A 20,159-nucleotide genomic window follows, 5' to 3' on the forward strand; every position below is an offset into this window, starting at 1 on the left:
AATGAACACACCTGTGGATGACATTGAAGCAGAGTGAAGAGGTTCTGCAGCCTCCGTACACAGTCGATACTGTTGCAAAACACTAGGGTGCGACCAGGGTAACATTTAAGGAAGTAGTACAAGTAAATGTCTTTCTCCTCCTGCAATATGAAAGGAAACACTTTGTTATGAAAATTAAACAAGCATCTTCAAGCCCTGCTTTAAACTACACGAGTTCTATTTCCAATTTCTCAACACAAGGTCTTTTTAGCTGTATTACTTCATTCATTTGGATCATCAGAGCCTTGAACCACAGACCACAACAAGTAGAAGCTCTACCTACTGAGCCACCAGAATCCACAAACTGTATCATGATGCAGCAATTTACTACTGTACATACAGAATTCATTATTTATATTTGAAACCCTTCTCTTCAAACTATATTTGCAATAACAACAGTCTTTTGCACCTATAGTTAGTTACCTTGCTGCAGTTAATTCTTGCCTCTGTCAGACTCTCAGCTGTTCCAAACTTTCGAGTAACATCAACTACCTTGGGATTTGACTTCACTCCAATAATTTTGGCTAGTTGGTCGATTTTCAATTCAGATGTCATTTTTACTGTCTGAAATAAAAGAAAAAACCAGCGTTGGATGTAATGAAACTCCATTTTCTGGGTGAGACCCGGAGGCTCCCAGGAGCTATCCAGGCTAATATAGATATACTGTATTAGAATTTGATATCTGTGTGAATGGGGTTCATAGGCCTACCAGGGATCACGAGCCAGAACCTGGCCACCCCTCAGAGCAACGAGGAGCAATGGCCTATAGAATTACACATGTGATTTGGAGCATTCTATAACTGTCATCGACTGGGTCAGGCACCCAGAAAGGTAAGCATTCCAAAACCAACCCCTATTCTGGTTGAAACTACAACCAAAAGTCAAACGAGTGGACAGAACTTCACAAAGAAAAACGAGCAAACAAGCATGACGTCACTACTTTCTGCGCAGCTTCCCCCACCCCGGGAGGGGAAAGGGAGAGCCCCAGACCCATCACGTCGCCTACCCACACCTTCAGTTATTGAGGCTGGATATCAAAACACGCAAAAAAAAAAAAACAGCGTTGAATGTAATGCAACGCCATTTTCTGGGTGTGACCCGGAGGTTCCCTGGAGCTATACAGGCTGATATGCTAACATCAGACTTTGGCATCAGTCATGTGTATGGAGTTCTGTGGGCTTACCGGGAACCACAAGCCAGAACCTGGTCCCCTCAGAGAGGCAAAGGGAGCAATGGCCTATAGAAACCTCCGTGTGGTTGAAAGCATTCTATGTCTGCCATCGACCGGGTCGGGCACCCAGAAAGGTAAGCATCCCAAAACAAACCCCTACTCTGGTTAAAATTGCTACCTAACGCCGAATTAGTGGATAGAACTCCCAAAAAGAAATGAGCAAACTAGCATGACGTCACACGTCACCGCGCCGCTGTCTGAGCAGCTCCCCCCTTCCCCAGGAGGGGAAAGGGGAAGCCCCAGAACTTCACACTGGTGATCCACACCCCAGTTCTGAGGCTGGATGTCAAGAAAAGGGAGGGAGGGAGGGGATGCTGGGGAGCCTCTGGGTCACACCCAGAAAATGGCGTTTCATTACATTCAATGCTGGTTTTCTGGGGGGAACCCCGTCGGCTTCCCGGAGCTAACTACCCACAGAGAAAATTAGAGGGACTCATCCGGGAGACGGTGTCTGCTCGCTCCGCAACTCAAAACCGAGACAACTGGCTGCAATCGCCATCCCAAGGCGACACAGGCCTGACTAGGCCCAAGAACGAGTACGAGATAACGAGCAGCCAGGACCCCGTCCAACCGCCAAAATTCCCGCGCCCGAATGTCAAACCAGGTCATGTTGCCAAAGACGGCGGCAAGAGCCGTGAACTTACGAACGTCACGAGCACGGGGATAGACCGCATGCAGGCTAGCTGTAAGAATCCTTCGGACGACCTGGGAAATCTGCACCTGCGAACAGGGAAGAAGGGAAACCGAAGCAACCCAAAACACATCCACGGACACAGAAGCCGAGGCGCGCAAAAAACGGCGGAGAACCGCCACGGGCCACAAAACACGATGCACCCCCGGCCGAACCAACCATGCATCAAAAACCCAAGGACCCCTCTGGAAAACAGCAGTCTCAATCTCTGCCAGTTAAGAAGGAGACGGCTGCAGACGAACAAACCTACCGCCCCGACCGAAGGAGCAGAAAACCAGAACAGGAGTGGCCACCAGAAACCGAGGACAAGAAAGAAGAGAGCACTCTGCCCAAAGACCAGGACAGCACAGGTGGCGCATGAGCAGGCCGGAGGTGAAACAATGCACGAGACAGCTTGCGGAAAGGCTTAGAAGTAACATCAACACCGAACGTGAGCGAAAGCAGCTCCGCCAGCGCCGCACGATATGAGGCGACAGTATGCGGCAAAATGACAGCCCCGAACCTCCACAAGAGAGGAACAAGACAACACCAACAAAACACCTAAGAAGGGACAGAAGGAAAAGGAAGGACCGCCAAAAAATACAAAACCATACCGCTGCCAAGAAGAAGCATGCAGGTGGGACACCAGCAACAAAGCCACCTGACCATCAACAGAAGGCGAGACTCGAGGCAGAGCCGAACGAGCCGATTAAGAGGTGGAGCCGTGGGAAGACCCCGGGTGCGACCACTGAGCAGGCAAAGCCGGAAACCCGAGCCGGCAAAGAAGGAGATGGAACGTCTGCAGTACCAAAAAACATCCCAACGCCAGCGAGCCGCCAGGAGGTTGGAGACTAAGACCCTGACAGACTCCAGAGAAGGGACACTGCGAGACTCCGAAAACGCCAACAGGCCGGGAAAGCCAGGAACCAGAATCGAAACCTGGCAATAGGAGAGCCAAAAGGAACAAACAAAACACAACGTGTAGGACAAAAGAAAGCTGAGGAACGAAGAAGGTAGGCAGCAAACGGGAACGAAAGGACCGGACCAACACCAAAAGCAGCTGGACATGTTCCAACACGTCATAGGGAGACTGAAGATCCAGAGGGGACATGACCACCACAAGCAAAATCTACAGAGGAAGCGACAGGGTAGAGAAATACAAGCCAAGGAACACATGGGACACACGTAACGGGGAAAACATGTTAAACTGAACGCCCAAATGAGCCGTAGAAAAGAGAGAAGAAGCACACCAGAGTCAGAGTAGGAGAAAATAGGAATGCATGAGGAAGGGATGTGGCAGAGGCCAACCCCACACCTAGCGTCAAGAGCAGAGAAGAGATCCTAGAAGGCTCAAGAACCTGTACAGAAGTCGAATGACAGGCGAGAGGCAGCACTAAGAGCCAAAGCTCATCCCCAGCAAGCACAACTAGGCGAGGACAACTAGGGGAGTACAGAGAATCCAATGTACATGGAAAAGCTAAGCCTGTTACAGCAAGACCGGCAAGGAATGACGGACCCAGAAAATCATGGGAACAAAGAACCCAAACAAGGAAGGCACCAGAAAGAACCACGGAAGGGCCAAACAAAACGCCACAACCATACCCCAACACGTAACCGCAGCATCAAAACCAGAGTAAAACGTCACCACATAACACCCCTGGACACAGGAACATGTACCACATATCAGGCACCTCCACCTTTGTACCTTGGAACATGGTGGAGGTGGGGCCCTGAAACTCAAGCATGGGTAGACATGTATAGGAGAGGGACTGAATGGGCATTGTCAGGCGCCGCCTTATATGGGCCAAGAGGCCTCCTGCAGTCACTTGTGTTCTGACGTTTGAATCGGGAGGTAAGGAACAAGAGCTGCCACTTATGGGCTAATAGCCCTGCTGTAGGCACCCCTGTTTGAATGTTTTGTGTCCTCATGTACGTATGTACTCCCATTCGTACCCCCAAAACGAACCAGTGCCTGGACGAAGAAGACACCAGACCGCATAAACTCGCCTGCAGAACATAGGCACGAAAGGGTCATGACAATTTTACTAGGTTGGTACTGCCGGAGGCGGCTAAGGTATCGTGCACCCGCAGCACAGAACACCGGGAGCACCACCTGCGGAAGCAGGCCAAGGCCACTCATGCAGGAGAAGAGGAAGGGAGAGGCGAAGGAGGCGCCCCTCACCCAAAACACAGGGAAAACCCGGCGTCCTCCCCATAGCAGCACTCCAGAACACCCACAGGAACAACGGGGAACGGACTGGAGAATGAGAAGAGCGAGAGGCAAAGCACACGAGAGAAAATGGATCAAGAACACCAGTACTTGTGCACACCGCTCGAACCAAAACAAACTCCCACGGCACATGCGCAGGACACGAAAGAAAAGTAGCCCAACAGTTTGTATCCCGAGTGATTCGCTTAAGAGAAGAAACAGCCCAACGCACGGGAACAGAAGCCAAAAAGAAGTAAGCAACGACACACATAGCTGGCTCATTTAATGAAAACAATGAACCGAATTGGAACCCAACCAGTAGCCCAACCAGGCCACAAACAGCCCAACCCGGCATTCCAGACCAGGAGTATGGAAGGAAAACGAGCAGTGCCGAGACACAGCACGGAGAGAAGATACATGAACAAAAGAATAAGACAGGGCCGAAAACCAAGAGGAAACACGGAAGAGGACCAACAAGCCCTAGAAAGGACTGGAGGGAAGCCTCACTGAAAAACGACAGACGTTCCAATAATATGGGAAGGAGCAAAAACCATCCCGAACCTTCAAGAACACAGAAGCAAGCACAAATGACAAAGGCATAGAAAGGCCCAGTCGCACCCAAGACCAAAAGTCATGCAGAACCCCAAGAAGAGGGGAACATGATGGAGAAGTCCCGTCCCAAGAAAAAGGGAGTGAATAACGGAGAAGAGCACCCACCGACAGATTGTAACCAATGGGCGTAATTGACATGGAACCGAGCCCGGGGAGGGGCCAATGCCCAACAACTCGTGTGGAGAGTGGGGAAGGAAAAACCCCACTCCGTGCAACCGTAAGCCCCGCCCAGAAGGTAGAAAAAAACCCGGCGGGGTCCAATGGGGCCCGAGGCTCCCCAAGTCAGCCCCTCCCCAGCCTCTGGAACCCACACGGCAGACCCCGGAGCCGAGCCATCCCCCCAGACCCAGCCTCACAAGTAAAAACTGGGGCAGCCGTGACAAGCACAAAGGAAGGGAGCCCACTGGCAGACTCATACAACACGGCTGGAGGAACAGGCTAGAAAGCCCCTGTCGCTACCCCGGGTGGGGAATTCCCCCAAGACCAATCGTGTCTCAAAACCCCAGGATGGAAGCCTCGCCCCGACCCCGAACCCACGGACGGTAAGGACCCAGATGCAGGGAGGAAGGGGAGGGGGGGGGGGGAGGACCCGACAAGAAGACCAACCAAAACGGGGCAGCCCTGGGGCTTACGGGGAGCAAACAACTTAGCACGTTGCCACCAAAACCCAATGTGCAACGCCTGTGCTGCCTGCACCCCCAGGGACCTGAGCATTTACTATAAAAGGACTTGTGCTCAGGTAATCCCAGGAAGGATACTGCTAACCGGTGCCCATATCTACCAAACAACCTTCTAAGAACTGAACCTCCAGGACGTGTACACCCACGGGAACCTAGCACGGGGAACCACCAGAAGAAGGAGGAGAACTCAGTACAAAAGGGGAAAAGAACCAAAGGCAGACCCCACCAGGTGGACAAACAAAAAGAAAAAGAAAACCCCGCAAGAGTACAGTGTACCCCGGAGGAACAGAGCCGGCCGCTTTGATTGGTGAAAACAAGCTGCGCAGTACCCTGCGCCCCTACTAGTCCAAACTGCCCCTTACCCTAAGGCAAACAAGGGAGACAGAATCCCCTATCACACAAAGGGCAGCCGAAAACTAAGCAGTAAACGGCCTAGCAGAAGCAGGATCCAAGAAACTTGTGAAGGTAACCCCACGCCCCAAGGGCAGTACTTACAGGGCACCTAGGGAAGGGAACCCTAGGCGCATCAGGCCCGAGTACTGGAGACTCACTCTCGGCTCACGCACCACCTAAAAGACAGACACCACACTCTAGGTACAGTGCTGAAGCAACCACTGGAGCTGGTTGATACCTGGTTGATAGGGTTCTGGGAGTTCTTCTACTCCCGGCCTTTCAAGCCCGGCCCGAGGCCAGGCTTGACTTGTGAGAGTTTGGTCCACTAGGCTGTTGCTTGGAGCGGCCCGCAGGCCCACATACCCACCACAGCCCGGTTGGTCCGGCACTCCTTGGAGGAATAAATCTAGTTTCCTCTTGAAGATCTCCAAGGTTGTTCCGGCAATATTTCTTATGCTTGCTGGGAGGACGTTGAACAACCGCAGACCTCTGATGTTTATACAGTGTTCTCTGATTGTGCCTATGGCACCTCTGCTCTTCACTGGTTCTATTCTACATTTTCTTCCATATCGTTCACTCCAGTACGTTGTTATTTTTCTGTGTAGATTTGGTACTTGGCCCTCCAGTATCTTCCAGGTGTATATTATTTGATATCTCTCTCGTCTTCTTTCTAGTGAGTACATTTGGAGGGCTTTGAGACGATCCCAATAATTTAGGTGCTTTATTGCGTCTATGCGTGCCGTATATGTTCTCTGTATTCCCTCTATTTCAGCAATCTCTCCTGCTCTGAAGGGGGAAGTGAGTACTGAGCAGTACTCAAGACGGGACAACACAAGTGCCTTGAAGAGTACAACCATTGTGATGGGATCCCTGGATTTGAAAGTTCTCGTAATTCATCCTATCATTTTTCTGGCTGTCGCAATATTTGCTTGGTTATGCTCCTTAAACGTTAGGTCGTCAGACATTATTATTCCCAAATCCTTTACATGCTGTTTTCCTACTATGGGTGCATTTGATTGTGTTTTGTACTCTGTATTATGTTTAAGGTCCTCATTTTTACCGTACCTGAGTACCTGGAATTTATCGCTGTTAAACATCATGTTACTTTCTGATGCCCAGTCGAAAACTTTATTAATATCAGTTGACGTTTTTCAATGTCTTCAGCCGAGGTAATTTTCATACTGATTTTTGTGTCATCTGCAAAGGATGATACGAAGCTGTGACTTGTATTTTTGTCTATATCTGATATGAGAATAAGGAAAAGCAGCGGTGCAAGGACTGTACCCTGAGGTACAGAGCTTTTAACTGCACTTGGACTAGATTTTATATGGTTGACCGTTACTCGCCAAGTCCTGTTTGACAGAAAACTGAGTATCCAGCGTCCTACTTTACCGGTTTACTTTACACTGGAGCTGGAGCACACAACCGGTGCCTTTAGCATCAGCCGAAGAACTGGGGTGTGGATCGCCAGCATGGGGGGGGGGGGACCTGCGCAGACAGCGGCGCAGTGACGTGTGACGTCATGCTAGTTTGCTCGTTTCTTTTTGGGGAGTTCTATCCACTAGTTCGGCGTTAGGTAGCAATTTTAACCAGAATAGGGGTTTGTTTTGGGATGCTTACCTTTCTGGGTGCCCGACCCAGTCGATGGCAGACATAGAATGCTTCCAACCACACGGGGGTTTCTATAGGCCATTGCTCCCCTTGCCTCTCTGAGGGGGGCCAGGTTCTAACTCGTGGTCAGAAAGAGTAGAAAAACCCAGGCGGGGTCCAACGGGGGCCTTGGCCAAGTCAGCCCCTCCCCAGCTGCGGGAACTACCACATCAGAAGCCGAAGCGACCAACACCCCCAAATCCGGGTTTCTATAACCAAAACAAGACAGCCTCGGGGCTTCTGGAGAAGCAATCAACCTAAACATAACGTGCCATGCCTGTGTCGCCTGTACCCAAATAGTCATCAGTGGACTGGGTAAACCAAGTCATGAACAAGCAACAAAACTCGCAGGACTCTGGATTGAAGATGTCACTGACAAAGCACGCAGTGTGACGGAGGCAAAAAACAACGAGTCACCCTGAGACAAGGGGACAGAGCAACCCCTCAAACTCGCACAAAACGAGGGGGGGACTCAGGGGTCACATCCATCAGACCCACATGCCCCCGTGGGGATTCCCAGGGTCCTGAAATAGAACACACGCTCAGGGAAGCCCAAGCAGGGTAGTGCTAACCGGCGCCCAAGTCTACCAACTAACTTTCTAGAAGCTGAACCCCCAGGATGTGTTCATTCACGAGGGCCTAGCAGGCCACCTAGAAACACAGATATATATAAACTGAAGTCCTAGACAGGGGGCAACAAACCAAAACGAGTCTGCCCGAAACGCTGCGCGTACTAGTGGCTTTACAAGATTGTAATTACTATGCTATGTATCCTCACAATCCCAATGTACCTTCTTGTATATATATAAATAAATAAATAAATAATAAATAAATGAATAAAAGGCAGAGCCCCTCCCCTCTCCCTCACCAGGCAGGAAAACAAAAACAAAAGAAAAACTCTGTAAGAGGGCAACATACCCAGGCAGAACAGAGCTGGCTGCTATAACAGGTGATAACTCGCTGTGCAGTACCCCGTGTCACTACCAGTGCAAACTACCCCTTACCCTAAAGTAAACAATGGAGGAAGAAACCCTCAAGCACACTCAGGGCAGTCAATTACCGAGCAGCAAATGACCAACAGAGGTTGACCCCAAGGTGACGTGTGGAAGATAACCCCAAGCCCCAAGGAAAGTGCTTACAGGGAACATAGGGAAGGTGATTTTAGGTGCATGCAGCCCGAGTACTTGGGAGAGTACTCCTGATTTACGCACCATCAAAGAAGACTTGCCCCACACCACAAGGCACAGAGCAGATGACAGAAGTCAGGAGCCAGTGCCACAGCGACCAATGCCATTCACATCAGCCGAAGAACTGAAGGTGTGGGTAGCCGGCATGAGGGGTCTGGGGCTCCCCCTTCCCCCTCCCGGGATGGGGGGAGCTGCAGAGACGGCGGCACGGCAAGTGGTGACGTCATGCTTGTTTGTTTTTCTTTGGGAAGTTCTGTCCACTCGTTTGACTTTCAGTAGTAGTTTCAACCAGAAAAGGGGTTTGTTTTGGGATGCTTACCTTTCTGTGTGTCTGACCCGGACAATGGCAGACACAGAATGCTCCAAATCACATGTGCAATTCTATAAGCCATTGCTCCTCGTGCTTCCCTGAGGAGGCCAGGTTCTGGCTCTGGCCAGGTTGCTAGTTCTGGTTCTGACCAGGTACCTGGTAGGCTTATGAACTCCATTCACACTGACTGATGCCAAAGTATATATCCTTATCAGCCTGGATAGCTCCAGGGAGTCAAAGGGGCTCCTCCCAGAAAATATCTGCATAATTTACAATGTATAGTATATCCAGTACTGTTTAGTAGTGTGTATTGAGACAATGTCTGTACTGAGTGGTACACTATATATACAAAGCACAAGGTACATACTACATTTTCTGGTGTATAAGATATATTTAATTTTACATGGTTATTTTGTGAGACTTTTTATTTAGAATATTTCATCATACATTTATTTTAAAGTGATTTTCAAGTGGTTTTTTATTGTGAAAATATGATTTTTGTGCATGTATACTATATATATAGGGTTAGTTGTGGACTAAAGACATGCAACCTATCTGTCGGCAAATACAGTTCGTATATATATTAAACCCAGGTGACATCACACGTTTCTAGCAAACACAAACATTAATATCAAACCAATTACCCATTAGGCTATTAAGTACCCATTAAATTACTCATTCAGGCCAGGTGACAGCTGAGTGGACAGCGCTCGGGGTTCGTAGTCCTAAGGGTCCAGGTTCGATCCCCGGCAGAAACAAATGGGCAGTTTCTTTCATTTATTGACATAAATTGACATAGATAAAAAGCAATCTACATGCAATGCTAACCTTCCGCTTCATGTTTATCCTCTTGGGAACGGAGTGAACAATCGATAGTGTTGCAGAGAAAACAAAGGTCTGCCGCTTTTCTTTAGCCTCTTTGTTACTATTTATCAATTCCAGGAGTTGTGTTAACTCTTGAAAGTGTCCACGCTCAACCATACGATCCGTTTCATCTATTGCCAGGTAACTGTAAAAATGGGAAGTACAAAAATAAAAATTAAAATGTAGAAGAAGAAACTACATGTTGTCATCATTACCCCATTTCCTAAATTCACGGATGTGAAGAAGCATGTCATCCAGTAAGGATAGAGAAGTACTATAGGGGAAAAAAATAGTCCATAACACATGATAATGTTTCAAGTGATGAGTGGTTTACCTGGTATACTGAATTAAAACCAGTATCGAGTAGTGAAAAGAATATGAACATAATATTCAATGGTGTTGGGCTCTAGGCAATGACATATGACAAAATTGGCACCATATGGGCAAGAGTGAAAGAAAGGTGTAAGCCACGAATGTGGTACACAGTTGATGACAGGCTTCTAGTACCCCTAATCTTAACACTTTCGCGCTCTGGGCGAGCGAGCGCTGCACTACCCCAGGTGGATTTGGGCTTTCTACGGGAGCGCGCGGTAATTCTGGAAAGTGTATACTCTTTTCAACTTTGTCACCTCAATTCTCGTCCTAAGTTTTTCAATTTGGTATCAATGTGTTCACAATAGAATTCTCTACACGACTAACTGCGTATAAACTCCAAAAGCCCGGCTTACCACCCACAGCAAACAGAGAAAGTGAGACCGAGTTACTGGGGAGCGCCCAAGAACAATAAAATGCGTACACTCTTTTCACTTTGGTCACCTTAATTCTCATCCTAGGTCTTTCCTTTTGGTATCAATGTGTTTGCAATAAAATCCCCTACAGGAGTACATGCATATAATATATAAAACTGGGTCACACTCCACCTGCGAACAAGATGAAAGCAGACCATGCGTTATCCGTGATGGACTGCCCATTCACCTACCCGTTACATTCCCAATTCCCCCCCATAAATGTTTAACATTTTTTCCGGTTGCTAACATCAATTTTAGTGTTACAGTATTCATTTTGGTATCAAATTGTTCCTAATGGAATGCATTAGATGGATATATGCATATAAGGGCAAATTGAAGAACAATATTTCCAATACAATACGATAAAATATAAACCACAATATAAAATATATAAAAAACAAAAACTTTTTGTATTTACCAATCCAGTGTTTTTGTGGAGCATGACATGGGTTGAACATTAGTTTTATCCACTCCACTTGCAGCAGGAAATCGTTTCCTGAAGGGTCAACCCATGTTTTTTTATAGGTGGAGTGGATAGTGGGCAAGCATTACTGCTTATCAGCCCAGAATTGTTTCTTGTGATAGTATTTGCTGTAGCACGGTGCCGCACACGGTGGTACATCACATGACTTGCACTTATAGCTTCAGTCCCTCCTATTACCAGACAGTTTGCAAACATGACACCTCAGACACTGCTGTATCTTTACTTGGGAATGGGACAAGTTTCTGTTCAGACGTTCTGTATTATCCACAATACCTGCTTGATACCTGCTTGATGGGGTTCTGGGAGTTCTTCTACTCCCCAAGCCCGGCCCGAGGCCAGGCTCAACTTGTGAGAGTTTGGTCCACCAGGCTGTTGCTTGGAGCGGCCCGCAGGCCCACATACCCACCACAGCCCGGTTGGTCTGGCACTCCTTGAAAAAAAACAATCTAGTTTTCTCTTGAAGATGTCCACGGTTGTTCCAACAATATTTCTGATGCTCGCTGGTAGGACGTTGAACAATCACGGACTCTGATGTTTATACAGTATACTCTGATTGTTGCTATGACACCTCTGCTCTTCATTGGTTCTATTTTGCATTTTTCTTCCATATTTCGTTCACTCCAGTACGTTGTTATTTTACTGTGCAGATTTCGGACCTGTCCCTCCAGTATTTTCCACGTGTATATTATTTGGTATCTTTCTCGTCTCCTTTCTAGTGAGTACATTTGAAGAGCTTTAAAACGATCTTAATAATTTAAGTGCTTTATCTCGTCTATGCGTGCCATATACGTTCTCTGTATTACCTCTATTTCACCAATCTCTTGCTCTGTTGGGGGAAGTGAGTACTGAACAGTACTCAAGACGGGACAACTCAAGTGATTTGAAGAATACAACCACTGTGATGGGATCTCTGGACTTGAAGGTTCTCGTAATCCATCCTATCATTTTTCTGGCTGATGCAATACTTGCTTGGTTATGCATCATTATTCCCAAATCCTTGACATGCTGTTTTCCTACTATGGGCAGATTCGATTGTGTTTTGTACCCTGTATTATATTTCAGATCCTCATTTTTGCCGTACCTGAGTACTGTACTTGCAATTGATGACCGTTAAACATCATGTTATTTTCTGCTGCCCAATCGAAAACTTTGTTAACAGTATCGCTCGCTTTGGACACAGATCACATTCACTTTTTCTCTCTTGAGTCCTAGCCGTGGACAGGACTCGCATCCATTCCAAAAATATTTGTATAAAATTCATTTTTTATCCAATCGACCTCGGGATAGTTTCAAAATAAGCGCCTTTAGAGTGCGTATAATTTAATACCAAAATGAAAGATGTAACACGAAACTTGATGTCAGAACACTTGAAAGATTATAAATACGTTTTTGGGTCTAAATTTTAAATTTTAAAATATTTTTTAAAATTCCATTTATTGTGCTATTATTATGGGACTAGTTTTAAAATGCGCGCCTTTATATTGCGAAAAATTTGATACCAAAACAAGCGATGTAACACGAAAATTTATGTTATCAAACTGAACGAGTATACACATTAGGTTGTAGTGTGCAAATTGGTGCTCGTTCATGGGTAACTTTAGGCTTTGCTGCGGGGAGTCTCGCCAGGCTTTTGGACATTATATGCATATACACCTGCAGGAAATTTAATTGCGAACACAATGATACCAAAATGAACAATATAGCACAAGAATTAAGGTGAGAAAACTGAAACTAGTATATACATTTAGGCGTCACTGCACGCTCGCCCACACTATCCGCCCCATGACGTCAAAGTCTGCGGCGATCACGCGCCGCGCGCGATAGTGTTAATGTCTGTTTGTAGTTTTTCAATGTCTTCAGCAGAGGTAATTTTCATGCTGATTTTTGTATCATCTGCAAAGGATGGGTTTTCTGGGAAAATCTGGGCAAATATATTTTTTTTTTCTTACCAGAAGCACCACTAGGCATAATCAGACACTCGTCTTCTGACTCAGACGTTGAAGATACAGCTACAGGTGAAGTGAATAGTGGCCACCTCACACCTGATGGTCCGGGTGTTGCAACATTGGCTCCAGTGGCATTTACATCAGCAGCATGTGGGATGTTATCATTTTGCTGAGGACATTTACTAGGCTGAAAGAACAGTAGTGCCGAAATGACTTCTTCATGGAAATGGAGTAATGCGAGTTTCCTTATATCTGTTGTGTAGTATTTATACAACACACAAACATTGTGGATAGCCATTTGAAAAAAATAGAACGTCATTTTCTTCATCCATTTGTAACTTTTTTCATTTGTTTGTGAAATGATAATACTTGACCATTTGGTCAAAGTGATCAACACCTTTCATGTTTGTATTGTAGTCACAGATTGCATTTGGCTTCCTCACAGTGACCTGTTGCACTGAAGATGTTCCATCAGGCGTCCGTACTTGTTTTCTTCGTTCAACTTCTTGTGTATCTGCATTGTGGCAAGTTGTTATGAGTGAAACAACTCGCTTATCTTTCCACAAAATTATAAAAGTATTTTCCTTCCATTGGAATAAAGATTTATCTACTGGCATTTTACCCTTTGCTTGGATCTAAAGGGTTTTAGGTGCACCACATTACATTCTGATAGTACCACAAGTGTATACCCCTTCAAGCAGCAATTCACTCAATCGAACCGAATTATAATAGTTGTCCATATATAAATGGTAACCTCTGTTCTTCAATGGTTCAATCAAGCCCATTACCATTTCTATTGTCATCTTCCCAATTCCTGCATAAATTTCAAAATCAAAGATGTAACCAGTCTTGGATTCAGCTAGCATGTAGTTTTATTCCATATTTATCAGGTATATTGGGATTATAAGACTTGAAAGCTAGACGGCCCCGCCATGCCATTGTGCCTTCATCCAAACTCAAATTTTTCTGAGGAATGTATGTTTTGAATTTCTGTGTGAGATATTGCATGACAGATCGAACTTTGATTAGTCTGTCTGGAGTCTTTAAGTGTCACTGGTTCCCATATCTTGTTTGTGGTGGTCCTAGTACGTACATTGCTTTGGGAAGCATACAAATTAGTCTCATAGGTCGTATATTTCAGCAAGCTTTGAATAAGAAATAATTGAATAAAACCCAAAGGAGTACAAGGTACAGGAACAGTCAAGCCTGGTATTACTGTAAAACTGTCTACAAAGGGTGGAGTATTGTCAGTAGACCAGCCTTCATCAGAACCTGTTGGTGGTGTACGTGTGGTAGACTTGGTACGAGTTCCAGTACCTCGCCGTGCACGTATGGCAGTCTGAACCTCAGAATCGTCACTTCCATCACTATCAAAATCCTCTTCTGCTGTTTACGTTTCAGTGAAATCACTACCTACATCACTATCAGTATCATCAAGACTTTCGTCATCAGATAACTCAGATAAATCATCAAATACAGTCTGGAATGTAGAGGGTGAGAGTCTCACTGTTCTGTACTTTTGCTGTACACTACTTAGCTTCTCTTTCTGACACGTTTCTTTCCTGGAATGGCTCTGTTCTTGATCAATATCCATCATGGAGTAAGTGCAGATTGTATCTAAAGCCGCACTAAGAAATATAGCCACGGAAAATAGCCAAAATGTTCACACGTTTGTGATGCGAGGGGAGGCAGGACCGGTCATGAGCATGGAGCAAAACCAATGGGCCTACAGCGTGGGTCGCGCCACCTAGGTGCCACATGGCCTAGCAAGGAAAAGGGGAAGACGATGGCATGCGGTTTAAAATCAATCCCCCAAAAATCGGATAAAAACCTGATTTTTAGCATATATATTACTTTTTGACGCAATACTGCGTCATTACCGGACATTCGCACTACTAAATTTTTGATGCAATGCTGTGTCATTACCGGACAAAAGTGGTAAAATGGTAGCAGGATTTTTTCATAGATCAAGGTAAACTCCATTACATACACAGAACATTATTATATCCATATTTGCATCATACATGTAAAACTCGGACAATAATTATTTAAATTGCCATACAATAATGCCCACATTCCCCTAGAAACATTTATGACAACCACATTCACCTAGTAAGGTAATAATGAAATGGTAGCAGGATTTTTTTCATGGGTCAAGGTAAACTTCATTATATTCACGGAGCAACCCATCCTCCTAATAGAGAGTTGCATTTTGATGCATACCCTACCTAAAGCCAAAAATCATTGTATTGTACTTGTACTAGAAAATGGTAGCGGCTTGCAAAATATACATACTTTCTCATTTTCTTCTGTTTTGGGTAGATTAGGAGAGGGTCCTTTAGTATGACAGTTTCTTGGCTATGGGAAACCTTAGGAGGACGGGCTGCACAGAAAGCAATTATATCCTTATTTGCATCATACATGTGAAATCCAGACAATAATTGTTAAAATTGTCATATGATGATAACTTCATTACCCCATGAGTCAACATATAAAGATAACCGCTGTCCAACGGTTAATGTTCTTTTAACATGCATGATTAAACAGCCATTTGCATGTCTTTGAATTTGGCTTTCTTCATCAGCTTTATTTAATTCCTTTCTCTGACATCAATGGTTGACAGCCATCACCTTTCAGAGCTATCTTCTCTGGCACTATTCAATGTACAGGCATACCTCAGAATAAGAGTTTAATCCGTTCCTGGAGACGCCTCGCCTTCCGAAAACTCGCATTCCGAAGTTAATTTCCCCATAAGAAATAGAGGGAAATGAATTAATCCGTTCCTGACTACCCCAAAAACCCCACATCAAACTAAATTTTTATACCTAATTTACCTAATTCATCTAAATAAACCTACAAAACTGTGTTCCAGTTATTACTTACCTTGCTGTCGAGTGCTGTAGGCGTATGGAAGATGGTGAGGAGGGGGGAGGAGGAGAGGAGTTACTGTTTGGAAGGGGAGTCCCCTTCCATAATCACATCACATAACCCCATGCCTTGTAACACTATGGATACCACTTCTCTTTCTAAATTTTTCAAACCAGCCCCTGCTTGCCTTAAACTCTTTCTTATCTGCATCACTCGTTGCAGGGGTATTCTTTAGAAGGTCTTCGTGCAACACCCTGGCTTTCTCACAAATAATGGCCTCCGAAACACTATCACCCCTCAACTCCTTGTCGTGTATCCAAATTAATAACAACTTTTCCACTTCTTCAAGTATTTGTGGTCTTTGTGCCGTTAATGTTCTTACTCCTTTTGCCACTTTAGCACCCATAATCTTATTTTTCTTCTTAAACACATATGCACTATATTAGGCCTAGGAAGGTTAAGTTAAATTAGTCTGTCTTTGTAACAAAGAGAAATAACCACACCAGAAATAAATACAGTTTTGATATTCCTAGAGTACGACTTAAACTAGAAATGCTCTACAAATCAAGGGACCCAGAATGTGGAATGACCTTCCCAACCATGTTAAAGACTGTACCTCTCTCAACCAGTTTAAGATAAAAACGAAGCACTACCTAATAAATTTCCTGTAACCTACCTTACCCCTCTATTGTCAACCCATGTCTAAGTATAGTGCATATTGTTGATGTGGCTTTGTTGTACTGCCTACAAAGTTCAACAACACGTGTACCGTTCTCATGCTTCCGAATGATCTCTTGTTTCTCCTCTATTGTCATCCTCACATGAGCTTTCTGGCCTTTATCCTTACCACTGGCTTTCTTGGGACCCATGGTGAGATATATAATAACAAATTGTATAGACAAATCACCAAAAATCCAACAAAACACTGAAAATCCGCGAGAAGAATTGATGTGGGGGTAGTCACTGAGCGCGAGACAATAATAAACTGAGGGGCGGCGGGGCGGAGGGGCGACGAACGCGCTAGGTCGGCTGTACGCGTATCAACAAACTCGCGCCCAAACTCGCCTCCCGAAGTAACCCTCGCCTTCTGAGACAAATTTTTGGAGTAAATACACCTCGCCTTCCGAAAACCTCGCATACAGGGACAATCGCATTCCGAGGTACCACTGTAGTTTTCTGCATGCAGCCCCTTCGGCTCCCTGGAGCTATCGGGCTAATATGCGATACATTAGGCCAGGGCTTTAGTCAATGAGTTCGGCCTACTGGGACCACGAGCCAGAACCTGGCCCCCCTCAGAGAGACATTGGGTGCAATGGTCCTGGAAAATTCCTGTGACTGAGGGTTTTTCCCCCTGCCATCGACCACGGTTAGGCACCCAGAAAGGTAGGCATAACAAAACAGACCCCACTTGGTAAGAAAATTGCAACCGAAAACAGAACAGAGAGGCAGAACGCTCACAATTTTTGAAGGAGTTTATCACCATCTATATGGTGATCAGGTGGCTTTGTTGATGGTGTCCCACCTGAGAGCTTTGTCTCGGCGACAGTATGTTTCCTGGTGTTCTTTTTGCCATTTTCTCTCTCTTCGTAGATTGTCTTCTATTTATGATCAGGTTGTCTTGTCCTTCCTTTCTTGGCTTTTTCAGGACCATCATTTGATGCCAAGTACTGCCGCCTCGTATTGTGTGACACTTACGTTCGGGGTGGATGTCACTTCTGCCCCATTCTATAAGCGTCCTCGTGCTTTGTTTCACCTCCGGCTTGCTCATACGCAGCCTGAGCCGTCCTGGTCCTTGGACAGAGTTCTCTAATTTCTCTTCTCTTAAGTTTGTAGTGGCCCCTTCGGTTCACTGTGGTTTTTCCAAGGCTCTCTTTCTGTTGGCATTGGCTTCTGGGGGTCGGATTAGCGAGTTTCATGCTCTCCTACAGAACAGGGGTTTCTGATCCTTCGGTCCTGGTAGTCGATGTTTATTTGCAGATTTCTTCTTTTCTGGAGAAGAACGAGATAGCTGCCTTCCGGAGGGGTCCTTAGGTCATTAATGCTTGGTTGATCAGGCTGGGGGTACATCATGTGTTGTGTTCGGTTGTGGCTCTTCGCCATTACCTGCGTGCCTTGGCTTCTGTGGCCGGGGATACGCTTTAGGTTGAAATGGTTTCCCTCGTTCCCTGTTCCAGGGCTTGGGTCTCCCAGGTCATCCGCAGGGTTAAGTCTAGCCGGCCTGTGATCTATTCTCGTGTCCATTATGTTCGTAAGTTGCTGCGTTGATTGCTGTCTTCAGCAACATGTCTTGGGCTGATGTTGGGCATGGGGATTTTGGAGATTGAACAGGGTCCTGGCTCGATGTTATTTGGTCAACGTTTCTTGTCCAGCTTGTTCTTGTGTCGCTTTGGGCCACAGGTTGCAGCCAGTTGTCTCGATTTTGAGTCGACTTTGTTTTGGGACGCCTACTTTTTTGAGTGCCAAACCCGGTCAATAGCAGACATAGAATGCTTCCAACCACATAAAAGGTTTCTGTAGGCTGTTGCTCCTTATGCCTCTCTGAGGGGGCAAAGTTCTGGCTCGTGGTTCCCGGTAGGCATAGAACTCCAGTCGAATTGACTGATGCCATAGCCTAATACATACGGTATATATCAGCCCGATAAGCTCCGAGAAGCTGGAGAGGCTCTCCACAGAAAAAATCAGCTTTAGATATGTCTGCTAATTTTAAGTACTTAATGGGAACAGTTTAACCTTAATTCAAACACAGCTTACCGAACATCTGGGACCTGCGTGAGGTGTTTGTTGCCTTGCTCTATCAATTCCCAAAGCCGTCCAGGAGTCCCAATGACAATGTCGGGACCACGGCGAAGCAAACGTTCCTGCTTTTCATGCGACACACCACCCATAATCACAGCTGTTTGAATGTCAGTATGGACCAGTACTGCTGCTAAATGGCTTTTGATCTAAAATGAGATACAATATTATATTTTGATGTGATTCTCAGTGGTACACTTCCAATATTCAAGTATTCAAATATAAGATAGATAATATGTTATGGAACAAGTTATCAAGGAATAATTGCACTGTTGTTACTGTTACTATGATAAATGTCAATTTAGACACCCAACCCCTACATTATTATGATGCACTGTCTGCATATCAATAAAATATAGCTATATAAAAAAGTGTAAACAGAGAACTTTATGCAAATACTATACTTGAATAGCAAGTTCCCGAGTCGGTGTTACAATGAGTGCTCTAAGTGGCTTCTGGGGTTCCTCATTACTTTTGGTAGCCACATTTTCATCAAGAAAGTCAAAATCAACATCATCTATAACTTTTACACATCCGAAACTTGTGTTATCTTCATCTGCCTTTTCAGAAGTCGTATCACTGTGAGCATCACTTTCAAAATCATCGTCACTTTCATTGTCAAAACTTCCCTCTTGAACTTCTTTATTATCTGCATCTAAAATATCATCATCATCATCATCATCATCAATAGATTCTGAACTTGCACTATTCTCTAAGGTAGCAACATCGTGCACTTGAGCACCATGCTCAGACTCAAGATCACTATTTTCCACACCGCTATCCCCAGCCTCGTCATGTAGGCACTCTGCTTCGTGCTTTTTATCCACAAGGATGCCATGTATAATGGGAATTCCAAAAGCGAGAGTTTTCCCACTCCCAGTCTCAGCAGCTCCAATGATATCCATGCGACCTTTGATTGCAGCGGGGAGCACAAGTTTCTGAAAGAACACAAAACTCTGGTCAACTATGTAAACTTTTAATTTTAACTGTACAGTACATATACTATAGTTATTCAATATACACAAAAACATTATAAGAGACTGTAGCAACTACATTATAAATAATGTAGCAGCTACTTAAATATTCCAGGAATTCCAATTACTACAAATGACATCTGCACATATTTTCCAAAGAATTCCACATAATACTACAAATGATATCACACAGTTTCCCATCAGCCAATTAATGAGCAGCCTTCCTCTAAACCAAGTCATGTGGATAGGGATATAAGGCTGTCTAACCCCAGCATCAGGGTAGTCTCAACATAGATGAGCCAGAAGCATCACCACCTCTGATCTAACTCAGCCGACAGCCTCACATCATAGCAGCCAGCAGCATCCCCTTGTACCAGTGTTGATTCCACCAACCATGACCGGTCTCTGCTGCCACCAGTATTCAAGAGCAGCACTTTACAGTTCACCATATTATGACACTG

General features: G+C 45.3%; 2 protein-coding genes across 4 annotated transcripts in view; both read right to left on the bottom strand.

Moving 5' to 3' along the window:
- The window catches only part of LOC138349978 (potassium voltage-gated channel protein Shab-like), a 588,390-nt gene that overhangs the window by 534,641 nt on the left and 33,590 nt on the right, over positions 1-20,159 (bottom strand). The gene's annotated exons all lie outside the window — the stretch shown is intronic.
- Positions 1-20,159, bottom strand: part of LOC123755943 (ATP-dependent RNA helicase DDX24) — a 38,492-nt gene that overhangs the window by 12,173 nt on the left and 6,160 nt on the right. For all 3 annotated transcript variants that reach the window (XM_069300225.1, XM_069300224.1, XM_069300226.1), the window contains exons 4-8: positions 19,129-19,662; positions 18,683-18,873; positions 9,810-9,990; positions 463-603; positions 12-140 (exon numbers count right to left, since the gene is read on the bottom strand). In XM_069300225.1, the coding sequence (XP_069156326.1) occupies positions 12-140; positions 463-603; positions 9,810-9,990; positions 18,683-18,873; positions 19,129-19,662 (1,176 nt within the window). The remainder of the gene's footprint in view (positions 1-11; positions 141-462; positions 604-9,809; positions 9,991-18,682; positions 18,874-19,128; positions 19,663-20,159) is intronic.

This window comes from Procambarus clarkii, chromosome 43 (genome assembly GCF_040958095.1).
Source record: "Procambarus clarkii isolate CNS0578487 chromosome 43, FALCON_Pclarkii_2.0, whole genome shotgun sequence".
In the NCBI taxonomy this organism is placed as follows: domain Eukaryota; kingdom Metazoa; phylum Arthropoda; class Malacostraca; order Decapoda; family Cambaridae; genus Procambarus; species Procambarus clarkii.